Source organism: Pogona vitticeps, chromosome 1 (genome assembly GCF_051106095.1).
Source record: "Pogona vitticeps strain Pit_001003342236 chromosome 1, PviZW2.1, whole genome shotgun sequence".
Taxonomy (NCBI): Eukaryota; Metazoa; Chordata; class Lepidosauria; order Squamata; family Agamidae; genus Pogona; species Pogona vitticeps.
Window position 1 is genome coordinate 215,136,803 of NC_135783.1, and position 19,189 is coordinate 215,155,991.

Sequence of the window (19,189 nt, forward strand, 5' to 3'; positions counted from 1 at the left end):
GCAGATGACCTTTTTCCTGAACACACTCCTACACTAATAAAGTGCTCTCTTGTTTTTTTTTCCTTCTTCACTGCATGTATGTAGTGAAGTATTTACATTTCAAATGTATGTTTGGTTTTGTTAGGCCAGCTTTGTCACATGGTATTGTTTCTGCTTAGTGACTGGTTGACTGTGCAAGCAGCAATTTAAGTTCTGTGGACCCATTCTTGGTTTATGTGGATTTTTTTTTAATTTCATGTACCAGCGTCTTTCTGTTGGCAAGCTCCTTCACTTGAACTTATGGGAAGCCAAAGGATGTGGGCAGAACAAATTCATGTAGGCAACTGTACATGGAAAAGCAGATTTCTCTCCCTGCCCATGTTTCCATTCGTTGCTGATCTGTCATTCCCACATGATGAATATCAGGTTTTGATCAGTTTACAAAAGCTGCTTTCATATAGCTTTATGAGAACTCAAGCAGGTATGTTTGGGATGGGGACTTCTTGCAGTAACCCATAACAGAATCCTGTTTTGGTTGTATTACTGGTAGGGGACATAGGTGAGTGACATGGGTCTCCCGTAGTGGTAAGAGCCCACTTTGGTTTGGATATTGGATCAGCTGTAGCCACTGTAAATGTTGAGACATCCTGGGGCCTTACTTGATAAAGTTGGGAGTAACCAACGATGTATAGTACATTAACCTTGTGCTTATGAATGGACGAGGCAGCCCAATATAAGTATGCATGTTTCTGACTGCTTTTACCGGCGTGTCATACAGCCTTAAAAACTTTCTCTAGTTTTCTGAAGAGGCTGATTATTGCTTCAGGGAAAGACATCTCAGCCTTTTATACTTATTGCTCATATTAGTTAGATTCCCAAAAAAGCACAGCTTGGAACTTGTTCACAGATGTTGTGGATCACTAAATTAACTGCTCTCAGAAAAATTCTAAACCATTCTGTTCAATGGTCTTCTTAATCATGTACCGATCTGTCAAGTGTCCCCAGTCTGAACCTACTGTTTGAAGTTTTCCCTTTGGTTTTATAGCAGTAGTCCTTGAAACTGACTATATCATTCTAAATTCACTTATAGCATATCCCTCTGCCAAAGGCCACTGCTGTAACTACAGTAATCACCTTTTAGGCACTGTTGTCTTGCTTAGCTATTATATCTGCGTTGATGAAACAGGGAAAGCAGGACATGGAGAGGTGGTACCAATGTCTTCTGAATATTGGCCCCTACTTCATGACTTCATGCTTCGTTTGAGGAGTTCAGAGATAATGAAATTATTAGACAATTTATCTCAGAGGTATAAAATTGTTAAAACATAATAAGGGGAAAGTTCAGTTATATTTTAGCAAATGCTGAACAAAAAAAGAAGACAACCAAAACATTTAAAATCATCTTTAAAATAATGGGAAAAAAACGAATGAATTTATACTGGCTACCAAAGGAAGACTATTTTTAGAAATTGCATTTGGAGGTTGTCCTATTTTAAACTTCCAAATGGACAAACTCCAACAGATGTCTTAAAACTCCGTATCAAGCACATATTCTCAGCCTGCATCCCAAATCTAAACTTAAGCATTTATTCTCCCTTCTAACTGTTTTAAAATCATATAATATAAAGAGACATCCGTTGTTCTCTCACATCATCTTTGAAAGCGGAATGAATTCCCAAGTACACTAAACGGCACTCAAATGTGTGTTTGTTTTTAAATGAATGGCAGAACCATACGGAAGCTGAAGGCCCTCAGAACAAGATTGCAACCAACTCAGAAGGACTAAAATGCATTGCTTGTCCTTTCCCCCCCCTCTCTTTTTAATGCTTGAACTCTTTGCTGTTTCTAGAGCCAACGTATGAGGCATAACAACCATTCGACTGAGAACTCTCCAATTGAACGGCGGAGTCTGATGACCTCTGACGAAAACTACCACAACGAAAGGGCTCGGAAGAGCAGGAACCGCTTGTCTTCCAGTTCCCAACACAGCCGAGATCATTACCCCCTTGTGGAAGAAGAGTATGCCGACTCTTACCAGGACTCATACAAACCCCATAGAAACCGAGGGTCTCCTGGAGGATATAGCCATGATTCCCGACATAGGCTTTGAATACAGGAACCTGGGGGGGGGGATCGTATTCCTTAGTTGCCAGATTGCCATGACATAGCTAGGCCAAACTAGTCATCTTGATTTGGCAGTTGTGGCATGGTTTTACTGTGCTTACAGGCTGCTGCCATTTAATGCTACAAAAGGGGCAATGCATAACAGCGCTTGCCCTTTATTTTTTAGGAATAAATTGGTTTGCCTGGTCACGTAGGTTGTGCTTTTCTGTCCAGTGTAGAAGTTTAGTTTGAAAACTGTCTCTCTCTTTTTTTTTCCTTCACTAGATATTAGACACATTGACTTGTAATTTAGGATACCTATTGAGGCGCATATAAAATGATTTCCTGCACTGGAAATTCCAAATGACCAGTTCCAGTTGGAACCAATTTATAAACCAATTCCTGTTGGAATTTGGGCGAAATTGACTGGAAAGTCAACTTGAGCATGTTGCAGTCAGTTTAAAATAAAATGAAATGAAGAATAAGAAAAATACAATACGATTATAGGCAAATATAAAAAAAAAACTATAGTACTTGTTTACCAGAGATGAGTTTATATACAGATACAATTACGGTCACAATATATTATTTTAATGTATTTATTTCAGACTAACCAAATGTAAGCAGCAGTCATTGGTGCCAAAAAATGATGAATGAATGGAGCACTTTCCGGTTTAAATATCAATGAGATTTCCCCCACCCCACCCCCTCCACACACATATATGTTGCAGCAAAACTGTTGATGGTTTTCGCTTTTGCTTATGACCACAGAAAACTACTTCAGAAACTGAAAGTAAACTAAGAGCAAAGACAGAGGTAAACCTTCAAAATGGGATGGCAGTGAATACACATTCGGCATCCACAAGAGACACTAGTCTGTGCCTGTTCCCATCTTCAGAATGTGTCAAGGAAGTGTGTAGGATTGTGCCTGCAGTCCCCGCTCCCCAGATTTCATCAGTGTAAAAGGGAGAGGAGCTGCAATCCAACAACATCCGGAGGGCCATATGTGATCCACTCTGGTTGTATGTGCATTTACATCTGTGCACGAAGGCTCTTCTGTGTAATCAGGCACTTGATTGCACACACAGTGGTACATGTGCAAAGCCACTTCATACCTTCCATTGGATGTACAGAAACTGGAAGACCCTTCTATGGTTTCTGAAGGTGTGGAAGAGATTTTGTCTTTGTTCTAGCAGGGAGATTCCAGCAAAACTAGATTTGCAGAAGGTTGAGAATTTAATTTTATTTTTCTTTGACTACCAATGCTAAGCACTTCCGTAGAAGGCCCAAGGCTTCTGCCAATCTTAATTTTGTATTTTTTTTTTTTAAAAAAAAGAAATGTTGGCTTTGTGCTTATTAAAGAGAAAGGGGCAGAGGGCATGCATTCATACTAGGGCTTAATTCTGTGCATTAGTATCTCCAGTAGTAGTATTGTATAATCATTGCTCCTACCAAAGAATTAAGAGCTTATTACATAGTAATTTATCAGAAAAAAATCATGGTAGCATGAATGTGTTGTGCAAGAAAAAAGTGCTGCTTGGAAGATTTGGCAGGGGAGATACTTCCAGTCAACTGAAGCACTACCGGACCAGAATCCAGTTGTTAAGTCTCAGCTAGAAGAGACCCAAGGAAACAAGAGAATTTAAATAAGGGCTGATTTACCACTCTGCAGTTGATCCAGAGTGGTAAATTACTCCCGCTGGAATCAGCTGTTGGTTTTAGGCCCAGCAGTAGTGTTCTAGTGAGAATGCTCCCTCAATGTCTGAGTATTTGTTTTGCTGTGCAATTTAAAACTGTTCTCTTTATTGTTATCAAACACAATGCAGTGCTTTTCTAATTGAGGAGCTTTCCCTCTCATGCACCGTGAAATACTTAGTGCATTCCATCGAAAGTAGTGCCCACGAAAGGCCATGTCTTAACAGTTTTCCATCCTGCTCTAGAACTCCGTTGAGTTGCAGCACATATTGATGAATTTCCTCCTTAGGCAGGCAACCTCACTCGCTTCTGTGTGAAAAGCAGCTCCGTGCTTGCATAGCGGAAGATGAGATGTTGACTCTTCTTGTGTGCATAGAAAGGACTGCAGAAGCCAACGTAACCGGCCATAATGGCTGAGGCCAAGCTGAGCCTATGGCAAATATAAATCCCTCCCAGCATAGGGGTGGGAAATTATTTAGGACTGCCCCTGGCCCAGCAGAGTGGCTGTGACTCTGGGCTGAGTGTAGTTGGCATCCAGTTCATCTCAACTCCTCCCGCTTCCCCATCTCTTTGGCTCTTCTCCAGCAGATGTCAGTCAGAATACAAGCTGCACCAGCAGATCTGAGATGAGCTAGCAGAAGGGGTTCTGTTGGCACAAGGCCAATGGTGTCCTGTACAAGACCCATTCCAGAACTACTGCAGCCAGTGTATGTTTGAGTTTGGATTGCTTTTCCTGGTGGAATAATTTTCCAAGAACTTTCTTTACCATTAGGGATTTAATTCCTCAAGGACAATTAGGCATAAAACAAACTTGATTCCCATATGAGGTGAGAGTCTGGTTTAAGGACCATAATAGATAGATACAATAACATACTACCTAACTTTTTCTGCAATATACAGTGCCCCTGATCTGCGGCCTTGAGGTGCCTGCTTCACTCTGCCTAATAGTTGGCCAGGTTTTGGATTCAGATATGGTTGTCTTCTATGTTCCCATAAGTACTTGTGTCTTCTTATTTTATCATTATGGAGAAAGAACTATGAAATAATGCTTTTTAAAATAATAATGCAAGGCACTGTTAGTAAGTACCCTGCTGTAGAGACTATGTGTTGTGTGACATATCATCTTAATCAGCTAATGAACTCAACACACTAGGCTTTAACTTCTTTTAGAGAAGTTTTGTTTCTACAGCTTTTTTTCTGAAAAAGCAGTTGTCCTGAACACATTTATTAGGCAGTAAGCCCATGGAATACAATGGGACTGAATTATAATCAGGTGCCAATAAGTCAATTCGGTTTTATGGCAACCTTCTCTTGATTTTCCAGGTGTAAAGTACTGTATTAAGAAGTGCTTTACCAGTCCTTCTTTCTGTTGGCACTTTGGGAACATGCAGCTGGCCCAATTTGGCAAAGACCACAGGGCACATAATCCTATTAGCCACACACACTTAAAGTGATTTTGGCTGGCCCTTCCCATGAAGCACAGTAGGGATTTGAACTCCCAAACCCCAGGTGCTCCAGTCCACTGAACTACTGAATATACATGCATAGGATTGCACTGCGCTCTGCGTTTCTATAAAGAAAAGAAAACATACAACTTCCTAATGATGTATTGAATGTCGTGGACTTGGAATAGGGCAATGTTGTCCCATCACTACTTACATTACAGGCGCTGTCCAGTGTGTGCCTCTGCGATTTATGCTATCCTACTTGTACTGTATTGCACTCCCTATCGTAAATGATGGGCTACTAGTTTTTCTTTGTTACAAAATAGTCTGTTCTAGTGCTGAGAAAATGAGATCTGCAGTACAACTGAAATGCTTTTGTTAGGAAAGATGTCTTGGTCCCCTGTAAGAAATGAGTAACTGTGCATTTACTGAAGAAGAAGATAGTTTGGAGAAGCCCTTGGGAAATACATGTGAACACTGCCTGTTGGAAGGGAACATAGATTTGTGTGGGTCCTGACTGTAGGAAAACTCTGTTTTCTCAGTCAAAGGACCCCCTTCAGCAGGCCTGCTGCTAGCCCAGGAGTTGTGCCTAACCTGTTTACTATAACATGATAGAATTGGTGGTTTCAGTACTTTGGGTATTTTGCTGCCTTATGTCTAATGAATGCTTTTCTTTTCATCTTCTAATTTATTTGTTTTTAAAATGGCACTTTTCTTGTAATCTGAATTACGTCTTAACATTAGCATGCCTTTTATCCAATATGAGTAAATTAAAGTTGTTGTTTTAAGCATTTATCAATGCAGACTACATTCTGGCATTTTTAAACAAGAAAATTTACATCAGCCCTTTCAATCCTCTGTACCCCTAACTAGAAAGAGAGGTTTCAGGAATGGCTGTGTTTGCACAAACATACGCTGAGATTTACATTACCTTGTTGCTTGCACACACAGTCCCTTCTCTGCTCTGTTCTCACAGTAAGCATCGAGTAAGCTCAGAAATCTCCAATTAGCCACAGCTTCCCGTCTCATGCAAACCAGAATAGTTCAGAAGAAGCCAGGCTCTTAAACCCAATGTTGGGGACAAAAGTCTTATGCATATCTCGGTTTATTAAGTCAATTTAAGATCATCCGAACAGGTCAATGTGTTATCATCATTTGGTCACATGCTAGTTGTGCTTAGCAAACTAAAAATAAGCATGGAACCTGGCCACCTTTTACATTTCAACTCTGCCTGTCAGCTTTTAAATCAGGGAAAACCTTGCAAGTCAAAAAAAAAAAATTAGCTGTCATATTGATCCCAACCTGCACAGAAACCAGCATAATGGCATTCCGGTACAATGCTTGAAGGAGTTGGTTTTTGAACTAAAATTACCAGAATTGCCGAAAGCAGGGCTATGAAGATTGCTATCCATGCTTGATTGACATTTTGGTAACATGGAATCATTCCCCACAAATTGTACTTCTCTGTCCCATTAAGAAGAGCTTGGTAAGCTGCTGCACAAGTGTCAGCGTTCATTATATACTATGTCCAGAGAACCGTCACACTTCCCAAAAAGATTTCAATAAACCCAGTACTGTAGTTTAATAGAGCAGGTGCAGAGCTATGTAAGATGTAATCTGCCAATTTATTATTTTATTTTATTTTATTTAGCTAATCCTTTGCATTCTTTTAATGCTTTTCTCAGGGCAACACCCATCCCATATATAGAGCAGAGGAACAGAGAAGAAGAGTGGTCTAAATCTGGGTCACACTAGACCTTAAGAGGCTTGTGTATTACTTTATGGACTCATGTCTACCTCCCACAAGAGAATTTCCTGCAAATTAAGTCTGTGTTTACCTCCCAAAGACCAATCACAAAACAAAGCATGCTAAATGAAAGATATGTAGGTGTGGAAAATGATACGCTATAAAAACATGTATTTTACCACTTTGGCAAGTATTTCTTTTACCAATGGGCTGAACGTATTATCTGATTTGGCCACAAGACAAGTCTCCATGGAAATTCTTAGCAGGGCTGTTAATTTTCAACCTAATACTTCTTTTTCCTATTCTTAGTTTTAAGACCTTGGTAGGTTCTATCAGAAATTTGCCCTAAGTTTTATCCTGGGCTGTGTTTGAGAACAATAATTCCATGGTGAGAGAGTCTAGAAACTCAGTGGATCTGACATTCATTGCAACCTAAAGGAAAAGGGCTACAGTGGGGTCTCTACTTAAGAACGTCCCTACTTAAGAACAATCCAACTTAAGAACAGCTCCATTTGCTAAATTTTGCTTCTACTTGAGAACAGAAATCCAAGATAAGAACAGGAAAGAAAACCTTTCCTGCTCTTTTTTTAACCTTAGGTCATCTTAGGTTAAAAAAAATTCTCCCCCTAGTGGTAGAGTACGTATTAACCAGCTTTGCATTAGTTCCGATGGGAACTAATGCTTCAATGTACGAACGCACCTCTACATAACAAAAAAAACAGCCAGAACGGATTAAGTGGTTTTCAGTCCATTCCTATGGGAAATTTTGCTTCAACTTAAGAACGTTTCAACTTAAGAACACCACTCCAAAACGGATTAAGTTCTTAAGTAGAGGTTCCACTGTAGTTTCTATGGACGGAAAAGAGCAGATACGGATTAAATGGCTTTCAATGCATTCCTATGGGAAATGCAGATTCAACATAAGAACTTTTCAACTTGAGAACCACCTTCCAATACGGATTAAGTTCTTAAGTAGAGACCCCACTGTACTAATGGTCCCTCTGAGGCTGCACACAGAATTCTTTATTTCCAAAAGGCAGTGATAAAAGGTGCTCAGAATCTCATGCTGTTCATACATATTTGAATACTTAAAAGTAAGGATTTAACACATTTTCCCATCCTTAACATTCCTCCCATCACCAATCTCCCACCTTGGGACATCCTCTTGAAATTTCAAATGCACACAAGTTTGTTTTTAAAAACAAATTATTCCACAGAAGCAAGCTTTACCATGTAAGGGGAATGTGGACATAGAGTATACCAGTTTAACAACCCCACAGATTACCAGTAGGCACTGATTAGGTACAGACCTTGGAAACTTGGAATATGAAAGTTCTATTTCACCATTACATTTAATACCCATTCACAGACAGCATGAATTTGTCTAATTTTTTTAAAGATTAGACGTCTAAGATAGTGGCTGTTGCCATCATTATCACCCCTACTGATCTCAGTATAGTTAATTCTGTAATGTAGTTATCTACTATAACTTGAGACATAACAGCTGAAATCCCGAAGCAAACTGCATCTAGAGTAGGCCTATTAAATCACTGAGGTTTAGTGACTCAATAGTTATGTAAGATCCATTGATTCAATGGATCTACTCTAGTTGTGACTTGCTACTATATTTTTTATCTAGTAGGTAAGACATGATTGAAGCTTCAGTGAGTTTGGCCTGAGTGACTCCTGCAATACTGGCACCTGACTAGCAGTGTGATCTGCTGTTTCTATTTAGATTTTATGCTGCAACCCAGTAGAGCATATTAGTTTTAAGGGTTTTTTTCCAATGTTTTTACCAGATGTACTAAATATGCATTTGCATGAAATAGAAGGCATTAGGAATAGTTTTCCTTACAAGTGTTACAAGTTCCCTTCATGTTCTCTTCACTATTGATTTCCATGAACAAATGTAAATCCATAAATCTAAAAGCTTTTTATCTTTATCCTCTGGTAGTATTATTGACCAGACTATTTAACTGCCTGGAGATTTGCATTTTATACTGCAACAGCACTAGGAAACAAGATTAAGTACATAACATTTCAGTAAGAAAACAATTCATCTTAAAGACTTAGAGAACTTTTATTTTTTCCAATCTTCTTTGGACATTTAATGAGGATGTTAACTGCCTGACAGAATAAAAAATTACCTTGCCCTAAAAATATAAGGGTGTTGGCATCAAGGGGATTTCAGAAGTGAAATCAGAAGGTGATCTCTTGTCTCTAACTTATTATTGCTCTTTCTGTGATTGCTCTTCACCCCTCATCAGATGGTACAGGTAAAGGCAAAGGGAGCAGCCATGCACTACAGCCTTCTGATAGCTGTATAGGTCTTTAAAAATAAGCACAGGTATTTTAAATTGTGACCAGAAAGCAACAAAGAAATGCTTCAAGAAGTGTTGAAATCTTGCAAACAACTGGTCTAAATCAACAACTTACTGGGTATGTTTTCAACCAGCTACAGATGAGACAACCAGTAGTTATGCCAATTCATAGCTGAACTTCAAATTTGGTTTGAGGAAGTGCAGACCATTTCAAAAGTTTTTTTTTTATTTATTGTCATTGTAAGTATATACACAGTATACCCATACAATGAAATTCACAGACACCCAGAGACCAGACACATGCACACACATAAAATTCCCCAAACACTCCCCACCCACTAAAAAATCCCCCAACACTCCCCACCCACTAAAAGTCCCCACTAAAAATACAAACATCTACACCGCAGGCCAAGTAACACAGTCCAACTAACTATTCACTACTGGTGGTCTTTAAGCTCATTACAGTATTAAGTTATCCTTTTCTGCATGGATGGGAAATGACCATGAACATTATGTGTAAATTATGGCATGTGATGAGCATACCGTAGACCAAGGCTCTCCAGATGTTCCTGAGCCACAGCTCCTACCAGTCTTCATCGCTGGCTGTGCTGCCCAGAGTTCAACAAAATGTCTAGCAGGTCTTAAAATTCTAAAATTTAGCAAAGCCACAATGCTATAAATGTAGTTCTTGATAACATTGCTCTGCAGCAATTTTGTTGCCCAGTCCATAACCTAATACAGTACCAGTGTACTTGAAATAAAGCCAGTCTAAATATGTTGACCACAGTTTTAAAAGGCAGACACAAACAATGAAATTGGGCTTACATTCTGCTGAGTACAAATGGTCCTCCACCCCATGACCCCGGCGACAGGAGTCTCTTATGCTTTCTTAGTCAGAGTCATGATGTGTGAATCCTACTGATTTAGGACTGAGATTTTACAAAGCAAGCCTTTGCGTGTCTATTCGGAAGTAAATATCATTGAGTTAAATGTAGCTAACTTCCAGGTAAGTGTGCATAGGATCACAGCCTCCATAACTGTCAACTAAAAAGGTAGCTTAAATCTATTTACTTAATAGTTTTCTAGACTGGGCTATTAAAAGCAAATGGTACATAGTATTTATTAAATTGTTTAACAAACAGTTACTAAATTATGATATAGATGTCATGATACCTGCTCAATCCATTTGTTCTTGGCTTGACTATTGAACTGCATCCCGTATCTGTATAATAGTTATAAAAGCACCTTACCCTCAACTTATGTCCATAATGTATTCCATATGTTGACAACTGAACTGGAAGCCAACTTGAAAAGGGTAAGGTGTGTTCCAATACCTGTTAAATAATCAAGGTGGAATATAACAAATAAAATCATAAAACATTAGATCAAACTCAAATCATTATGAACCATTACGCTAGAAACAGACAACAGAACTGCTAAAATTAAAGGCCGAGTTAATGAAATGTATTTTTACACTTTTGCTCAAAGCAGTAAGAGTGGAGACCATCTGTGATTTGGATGGGAGTACATTCCAGTTTGGGAGCGATGTAAGGAAATAACCTTCAGGCCTTTGTCAGTAACTATATCCTCCTCTAGATCTTAATAATCAGGCATTATCTTCAATGGACAAGCAGTCCCTTAGATACTCAAGCTCTAAGCCTTTTAGAGATTTAAAAGTTACAGTTGACATTTGAGTTGTCCCCAGAAGGGAACTAGCAACCAGTGCAGAATTTTTAGTTTTGGAGTAATGGGATTCCAAAACTGAACACAAGCACGCAACCTACCTGTTGTACTTTGCACCAAATGAAGTTTTTAGATGCTCTTCAGGGGTAGCTTTGCATTGAGAGCACTTTAACAGCTGAATGTACATTGGACTAAATATAATGGTGCAAATACACCCTTTGCTACCCATACCACCTAGGACTCTAAGTCAAAGTGCACTCCTAGGCTAGGAAACTGATTTTTTCACGGAATACAACCTTCTTGAACAAGATACAGTAGATCCAAATACTGGCAAACAGTGCTTCCATCCTGTCAGAATTTAGTTTCAGTTTGCTCACCCTTTTCCAGCCAAAACTGAATAGTAACTTAGAATAATCAAGCATCATTGTTTCATTTATCACAAGTAAAAAAACACACATATTTTAAGAACAAAAATTAAAGAAAAACTAACTGGGATGTGTGGGGTGTTTTTTTTCCGTTCAAAGTATCGGATATCCAAATAAAAAAGTTTCTTTTTCCTTAAGTAAAAAATAACTAAATGAATGAATTTGGGCAAAGGGCTGTAAACTCTACTTAGGATGACATTTAGGTACAGTAGTTCTAAATAATGAAGGCACTATTTTTTTCCAATCTGTAAAATATTTTTTTAGATAACTAGCATAGAAACCTTCCTCTTTACATCAGTTCGTTTGATCCAAAGAGATATTTTAGAAGATGGGTGATGGGATGGGGTGGGGGCTTATGTAAGCGAGTTTATTGTTCTTTGTTTGACACATTTGATAGCTATTAGTAACTGAAAAAAAAGAATTGGGGAAATTTCAGTAGATTTGATTTTTAGCACAAGAGCCAATAATATTTCTTAGCAGTGGGTCTGCTGATTGCATCATTTTGGGACCTGCTGAAAATGGTTCCATTAAAGGGACTACTTCAGATAGTATATATTATGTCCAATAGCAAGTAGTTTGAGACTCGGTCCTTTAAGAGTTCACAAGTGTTTATTATATGCCTTATTTAACACTTTCTGAAAATTATTTTTTAAAAATCAACTAAACAGAACAGGCCGTTATTTATTGTATTCTGCATCAGCTCTAGAAAAATCAAATCATTTAGTAAAACATATTGTGCGACACAAAGCAGAAAAATAGTTTTTGCAAATAATATGAGACAGAGAAAGAGAAAAGCACATTTGTAACAGCACAAATTTACAATTCTATTACTAGATTTGACATTGTATTTTTTTAAAAGGTTAGGTAGAGTAATGATACCAGAAATGGATATACTGAATTTTCCATAATTTTAACTTGCTGAATATGACTTTTTCAGCAATTTGAGAACCAGGTGATTACAATATGTAATTGGATTTGCTGTAAAAATATGTATCTGATAAACTCAGTGCAAATTCATTTGTCAAAATCAGCAAGTCTCTTTCCTTATTTCTTCTATTTGCATTGTAAGAATGTTCTCCTCATTTATGTTCATTGTATCTGTGCTTTCTGCAAAGAGTAAAGAGTTATACCAATAATGCGTCTATATCCCTAAGTCTAGTATATTCAGTAGCATTTCTGACTGAAATACCCCATGGATATAAAAACAGTACTCCCTTTGAAATTTAACAACTGCTAGCACAAACTTGCACAAACTCCCAAGTAAACCCCCATGTGTAGTCTCACTCCTTTCAGGGGAGCAGGGTGTCGCAGTCCATCATAGAAGATGTGGGTCCGGACTGCCTACGTGGCTTAGGCAGGCCGGTGTCTTCCAACTGTTTTCAATATTTTAGAACTCTCATCAGCCCAGCCAAGAGCTGGGGATGATGGGGGGTGCAGACCAATATATCAGGAGGCTTGCTTTTCTGTTTCTGTTATCTTGGAAGCTGTGCCTGAGCTGCTTGTGATGTACAGTAAGAGTCTGAAACGGGAATCTGTTGTTGCAAAATAATGTATATCATCCAGTATCTAAACTTGGACCTTAAGGAAGGTCTGCTAGTCAGTTACCAAATCCTTCACAATTAACCTAAATTTATTTCCACGTACTTCTCTGGACACGGTGGCTATACCATTTACTGGGCCCCATTTTGGGCATGACTGCCTTTGCAAAACCAAAATAACTGACATTTTAGTTGTTTTCTTTTTGCTGATTTGCCCCTTCCTCTTTTTATTTCTATAGATACCATACGTGTAGCATTCTACAGGCATGCTGGGTAAAAATATACTATGCAAATGTGTACAGTGTTGCATGTTTTGCTATCTCTGCTTTTAGTGGCTTTCAAGGAAAACAAAAGTGTTGTTATTTTTGTGAGCCCAAAACAACTAACAGAAGAAAATGCAGACTGCATGCTTACAGTATCCCAATTTCTATGGATTTGTTTTATGGAATTTAGATGTACTAAACTGCATTAACATTTTTCTACAATAAATTAAACAAAAATATCTAGATTCTCCGCTTACACGTCATTCTTTGTGCAAACTAGCCTCTTTAATGTGGACAAATAAGGCCTTTAAAATCTGCCCTGCTCCAAAGCCCTGCTTGCACTTATACTGTGTTAAGAGTCTTCAGCACTGTTTTCTTCCTTGATTTAGTGAAGAAATCAAATCTGAATGTGCCAATGAACAAGGAATTCCATTTGTGTTCCTGTGCCCAAGTCACACTAGTGGCAGGTATTTCTCCCAAAAAGTCCCAAGATGAAACAGGGAGTCACTGATTTTAAATCTTGAAGAATCCTTTTCATCTTGGTGGGTGCCTTTGTAAAAGTTGCTTCCAACTTAGAGTTTGCAAATTTACTTTAAGACTAATTTTAAAAAACTGTCAAAGCTGTTTACAAATGAGCAATGGGAGGAACGCAGAGCATCATCCTAAACCCCAACAGCATATCATTATTCATATATTTTAAAAACAACGTTCCAATCTCTGCACTTGAGTGCTGTGCAAATTACTGTTGTGGAGGAACAGCTGTGAAGGAAGCTAGGTAGCAACTGTATAGCAAAGATCCTGCTGGGCTCAAACTGGAAGCTCTGGACTAAAAACTGGGGGTATTTTGAGATGAGGCTTGTATTGTGCCTTCACCCTACTTCACTCATGAAATGTTATTGAGAGCAGGGCTTTCTAGCCATCTGTAATCTCCCCTTCCCTTTCTTGCTACTTTTATATATTTTAAAAAAAACCTAATAAAAATCTGTTAAGGAGAAAAAGACAAGAAAGTTGCACAATATATTTTCATAGGCAACGTTAACAGGAGCAATCCTTCTGAAAGGATACTAGCATGGTAGTAGTCTTCACCAGCCCGCGAAAATTGTGTACAAAGAAGCAGAGAACAATATGCAACATGAAGGTTCAAACAAAAGAAGGAAACCAGTTATGATGATAGTTATCACCAGTTCCGTATCAGCATGTCTCTGGGAGCAGTGAGGACACATTTTGTGGAAAGCAGGGCCAAATACACCATTAGGTAGAGGAAGGATGATTTTCAGTGTCATGAAAACTATAGCAAATTGATAGCCACATTTTTGGCAACTATATAGGAGACAGAGAATCGTTTGGGAGTTATTGGAGGAGGGCGTTATGATAACAGAGAAGACGGCTGCTTTCGCCTAATCTGCTGAGACTCAACACCAAAAACCTTAAAATTAAACTAACAAGGGGAATTACTGAAACGTCTAACAGTAAACAACTGTTCAAGACATGAATCATGGATTCACAGGAATCAAAGCAGCTTCGTAAGACTCATTTCTGGAGCAAAAACTGCTTACAATAGCAAGGCTTAGGAAGTAGAGCTGACTGTCCTCTCATGGGGAAGTGGTCAGTGAAAAGGCCTTAAGGAGACTTGGATCCAAGGTATCAGATACCTGAGCAAATAAAACAACTCCAGCAAGAATGGGCAGCTGCTATTAATCCTCTTCAAACATATCTGTAAGAGATATGAATTCCGCTAATCAAGCTTTGGAGTTGAGAACTGAGTACAGTACCAATAGCATAATAACTGACAGGCTGCTTGGAAGATCTGCAGGCCTGAATTAAGTTCCTGGGAAACAAAGGAAGACATTCCAAGAGGAGTCAGTTTTGCAATATATGGAACTGACACGATTACTTTAACCCTCCAACTGTTTACTGAGTTGACTACTGAACTGCACATTTCAAAGAAGAGTTTTATTTCAGTGCACAGAACTTCCCCTCCATCAGTAAGGGGAAACCGAAAGCCTGGTGACGTAAGTTGCCCAACTTGCAAAGGAACACAGGAAAGAGGCCATCTTAAAAGTTCTTAAAGACAAGAAGCCTATTGTGTTTGGGAATACAAACATACAACTTTATCAAGATCTTTGCCCCATAACTTTGCAAGAGCGCAAAACATACCAACTATTCACAAACCTCTTGCGTGAAAAAGGAATCACTGACAGGTGATTATTAATCATGATGGAAAAAGAACTATTTTCAATTCGCCCTTTGAGACACAAGATTACCTGCTCTCCTTGCATATACTCCCAAGGAAAAAAATCCCACCTTGCCAGAAAAGGAATATTTCTAATCACTGCTGCTTACGTCCTGTGGAGTGGTGTGCAATTGTGTCCATCCCACCCAGCAATAAAATCAGTGGTTGTTAATTCTGTGAGAATTTTATCTAATTATATTTTTTCTGACTTTTGACTCTGTTCTCATGTGTGTATTTTGCAAATAATGGCCTAACACAATTAACTGCTGCTACTGGAGGTTTATAAAAAGAATGCAAGTGTTTTCCCATTTACATTCCCCCAAGTTTTCCCCTCTCGTTGCTGTTGTCCTTTGGATGACAACCTGAATTCCCTACATAAAGAGGTGTTTCAATGGTACAGATCAGAGATAGGCATTTTTGCTGGCACCTCCACACACAAGCCAGCACACATTGCTCCTCCCTTCTCCGCTGTGCAATCTGCCAGTCCGGGCAGGAGCCTGAACTTTCCTTCTCTGCCTCCTCCAGGAGCTGGCAACTCAGATGAGAAAGTGGGGCATGGATTCCTGCAGCACTGCCTTTGAGTGGCCAACTGTTGGAGGAGGTGTAGAAGGGAAGTCTGGGCTCCTGCCCAGACTGGGAGATTGTGTGATAGGGAGAGAAAGAGCAATGCACACTGGCTGGTGAGTAGAGGTGCCAGCAAGGAGAATGGGGGAAGGGACAACTTAGAACAAAGGGGCATGAAGTACTCCATGCCTATCTCTAGTACAGATTATATTTCATGCCTTAAACTTTGCCTTCATCACTATACTTCTGATTGTTTTTCTAATGCATCCAGATGTCACTCATTCTCAGATCAAGGAACCTTGCTATTTTAAATTAGGATGCCAGATCTGAAAGCGACATCTTTCAATGTCAATAAAATGGGATCCCCAGTTAAACAAAGGAAAATCCAGAGCATAAGAAAACACAAGGACCAATTAAACAAAAGGAAATCCAAAGCATAAGAAAACACAAGTTCAAGAAACCAATCACAAAGGGGATCCATCCCTTCCTTATACTAACAAAAACCACACTTCTCCCTTGAATAACGCTGGATCCAAGGTGCTGGGCCCCTATGTAGTTCAAAATCCATGTATAAATCTTATGACCTCAAAAACATAACTATAAAGCATTGTTCATTTCTACACACACAAACACAGACCTCCCCTAACCCCTGTCAACCTCCCTGCATAATGCAAGTCTACCACACAAACTCTCCTTTTAGGGGGAAACAGAAAGAAGGGGGGGTTGCTTTGGGGGAGAGAAAAGAAAGAACCCTCAGTTCCATCAAACCTGAGTTAAAAAAAAGAGAGGGAAGAAAGGAAGATTATTGAACTCACTCCCCAAGTGTTATCATCCACTATCCTTGTTTAAGTACAGTACCCTGTTTGGCTTACTGTACTTCAAGTTGTCAATTCAAATAAATGCGGAGGGGTGGAAGGCTACCTTAGCAGAACACAAGGGGGGAGCAGTTAATTATGATACAGAAAAGACTAAGTCTGGTTTGCACACAAAAGAGAAACGTTCTGTATCGATTATTTTTCTGTTCCTGAGTTGACTCCAAGTTTAATAAACCTGTTATAAAGAAAGCTGTGTCCTGTGTCATGGAACGACATACTGTACAGAGGAGAGAAACCTAGACAGTTGCAGGCAGTCACACTCGGCTAGCAAAATATCTTAGATATTAGATAAATATCCTAGGAATAGTTTACACACATGTCTAAACTGATCCCAGATTAAAATAAATGTGTTCAGAGTGAGGATGACTGTCGTTTAATAGTTACCTTCTGGCAACTCAGTTCAAATATTGGATTTTACTTAAACTGAAAGCAACCTAGATAATCATGACCATTAACATTAACACACAAACAAGAAAAAAATGGCATTTACTCATTCAGGCAATATTTTTGCACACCCTGGGTACATTCTGACTTTAGGTCAAGGGAACACGGGGGCACAACACATATTTACGCATAACCAATGGTTGGAGTTAATTGGCATTTTTAGTCCAATTAGAAGCAGGATCCAAACTTGGGGTTCAGGGAACCAATAAGGGAATGTTTTGCTTTATTGCTCTTTGTGTAAAACCCTATAAAATGCCTATGTAATTTCTAATCGGGACTCTTCTCTGCTTTTAAGATGAAGAGTCCAGCTGTACTTCTTAAATAAAAATTGGCTTCAGTATCAGCTGCCTCTTAGCCTGTTGTTCTTGCCGGAGATTCTGAACATAATTTCAAAGTAACACATGGTGCCGAAACCCGGGAATCTCCGGTGAGCTTTAGCTCCTCAACGGAGGACACAGGCTACCCACTTTCCTGCCCACCACTCGCTCTCCACGGGATAATCCTGAAAGACGGCATTCCCGCGAGGCCTGGGGAAAGCGCATGGCAGCCACCCTTCGCTGTAAAGACACCCCACTTCTTTGCTGATGCTCTGAGGTGAACGCAAGTGTGCAGCGAACGGGGCTTGTGTGTGATACGAGTGAGAGACTGAGAGCTCATCAGGGCAAATTATCTGTGACATCCATTGGGGGGGTGTTTTCACACCTGCTGGCTTCTATAGAAATGTGCAGAGGGATGGCGGAGAATGTGGTGGTTGAAGGTGTGTAACACCAAGCACTAATTAGAACACCTGCTGTTAACAATTTCTCCCGATGTTTTTTTTTTTTAAATTAGCACTGTTTCAGAAAGACACACAAAACTTTGGCTGAAAAATAGAACAGTAGTCGAACGGTGCTCCCTCTGAGACCTAACGCTTCCACCGCCACAACTACGGCTAGTCTCTCAGGACTCCTCCCCCTCCCGCCCCCTTTTAAGCAGTCCCGTAGTAGGAAAGTCGCCCGGCACCTCACCAAATCCCGCCCCAAGAACTCTTTACATCCAATCCAAAGCCAGAAACGGGACGCGCGATTGGATCACGTAACGGCAACTCTTGCCACTCATGATAAACTCGCCGCGCGGCTCTTCTTCTTCACCTGTCAGCCCCGCCCACTCTGCTCAGTCTTTGGAAAGACGCTAGAGTGGGAGGCAGTAATACCGGCGGGGGCGTGTGCGGTAAAGGTGCGGCCGCCTATGAATGAGTGTGTGTGAGAGGGCGCATGCGCGTTCTCGCACACATACTCGGACGGCGTCCGCGGGGGCTCATTCCATGCACTCGTCAGACCGCTGAGGCCTAGAAAAGCGAAGCGTGAAAAGGAGCCCCTTAAAAAAAAAAGTTGCGGCAAGGCCGGCGGCAATGTCCGTAAGGAGCGGCGAGGGGCGCGCGGTGGCGTTGCTGTGGGCGACAACAACAACGACGGCGGCGGCGGCGGCGGCGGCTGCCTCGGGGGCCCGGGGCCTGCTCTGCCTCCCTTCTTCCGCGCCTCTGCGCCTGCTGTTTCCTTCGCCACCTCGCCACTGGGCACGGACGGGGGGCTGGGCCCAAGCGTGAGCCACCCTGGGCTGAGCCCGGGCGGAAGAGGACGGAGACTTGAGACTGAGGCCGGCGAGAACGTGGAGCTGCCCGAGGGGGGCCAGCCGGATCTTCCGCTGCCTGAGCATGGGAATCCTCTTCACCCGGATATGGAGGCTGTTTAGTCACCAGGGTGAGGAAGAGGGGCTGCCTGGCTGTTTGGGGGGGGGGGGGAAGGCATGCCCTCTTTTAGGCAGACAGAGCTCAGCTGTGGCTCACATTGGGACACCTTAAAAAAAAAAAAACAAAGTCTCTCGAAGGAAAGGCG

General features: G+C 40.4%; 2 protein-coding genes and 1 long non-coding RNA gene across 6 annotated transcripts in view; 2 read left to right on the forward strand and 1 right to left on the reverse strand.

The window, feature by feature from the left end:
* Positions 1 to 1,832, reverse strand: part of LOC110080838 (uncharacterized) — a 32,056-nt gene extending 30,224 nt beyond the window's left edge. Inside the window, exon 1 of the long non-coding RNA XR_013536866.1 lies at positions 1,114 to 1,832. This is a non-coding gene — a long non-coding RNA (uncharacterized LOC110080838). The remainder of the gene's footprint in view (positions 1 to 1,113) is intronic.
* The window catches only part of CACNB4 (calcium voltage-gated channel auxiliary subunit beta 4), a 222,144-nt gene extending 208,700 nt beyond the window's left edge, over positions 1 to 13,444 (forward strand). For all 4 annotated transcript variants that reach the window (XR_012081870.2, XR_013536865.1, XM_072983195.2 and 1 more), the window contains one exon: positions 1,829 to 13,444. Coding sequence is in view for 2 of the 4 variants with exons in the window: in XM_072983195.2 (XP_072839296.1) it covers positions 1,829 to 2,089 (261 nt within the window). In the remaining 2 variants the exon portion in view is untranslated. The remainder of the gene's footprint in view (positions 1 to 1,828) is intronic.
* Positions 2,153 to 19,189, forward strand: part of ARL5A (ARF like GTPase 5A) — a 39,575-nt gene continuing 22,538 nt past the window's right edge. The window contains exon 1 of the mRNA XM_020797086.3: positions 2,153 to 19,054. Within this exon, the coding sequence (XP_020652745.1) occupies positions 19,009 to 19,054 (46 nt within the window). The 5' untranslated portion in view covers positions 2,153 to 19,008. The remainder of the gene's footprint in view (positions 19,055 to 19,189) is intronic.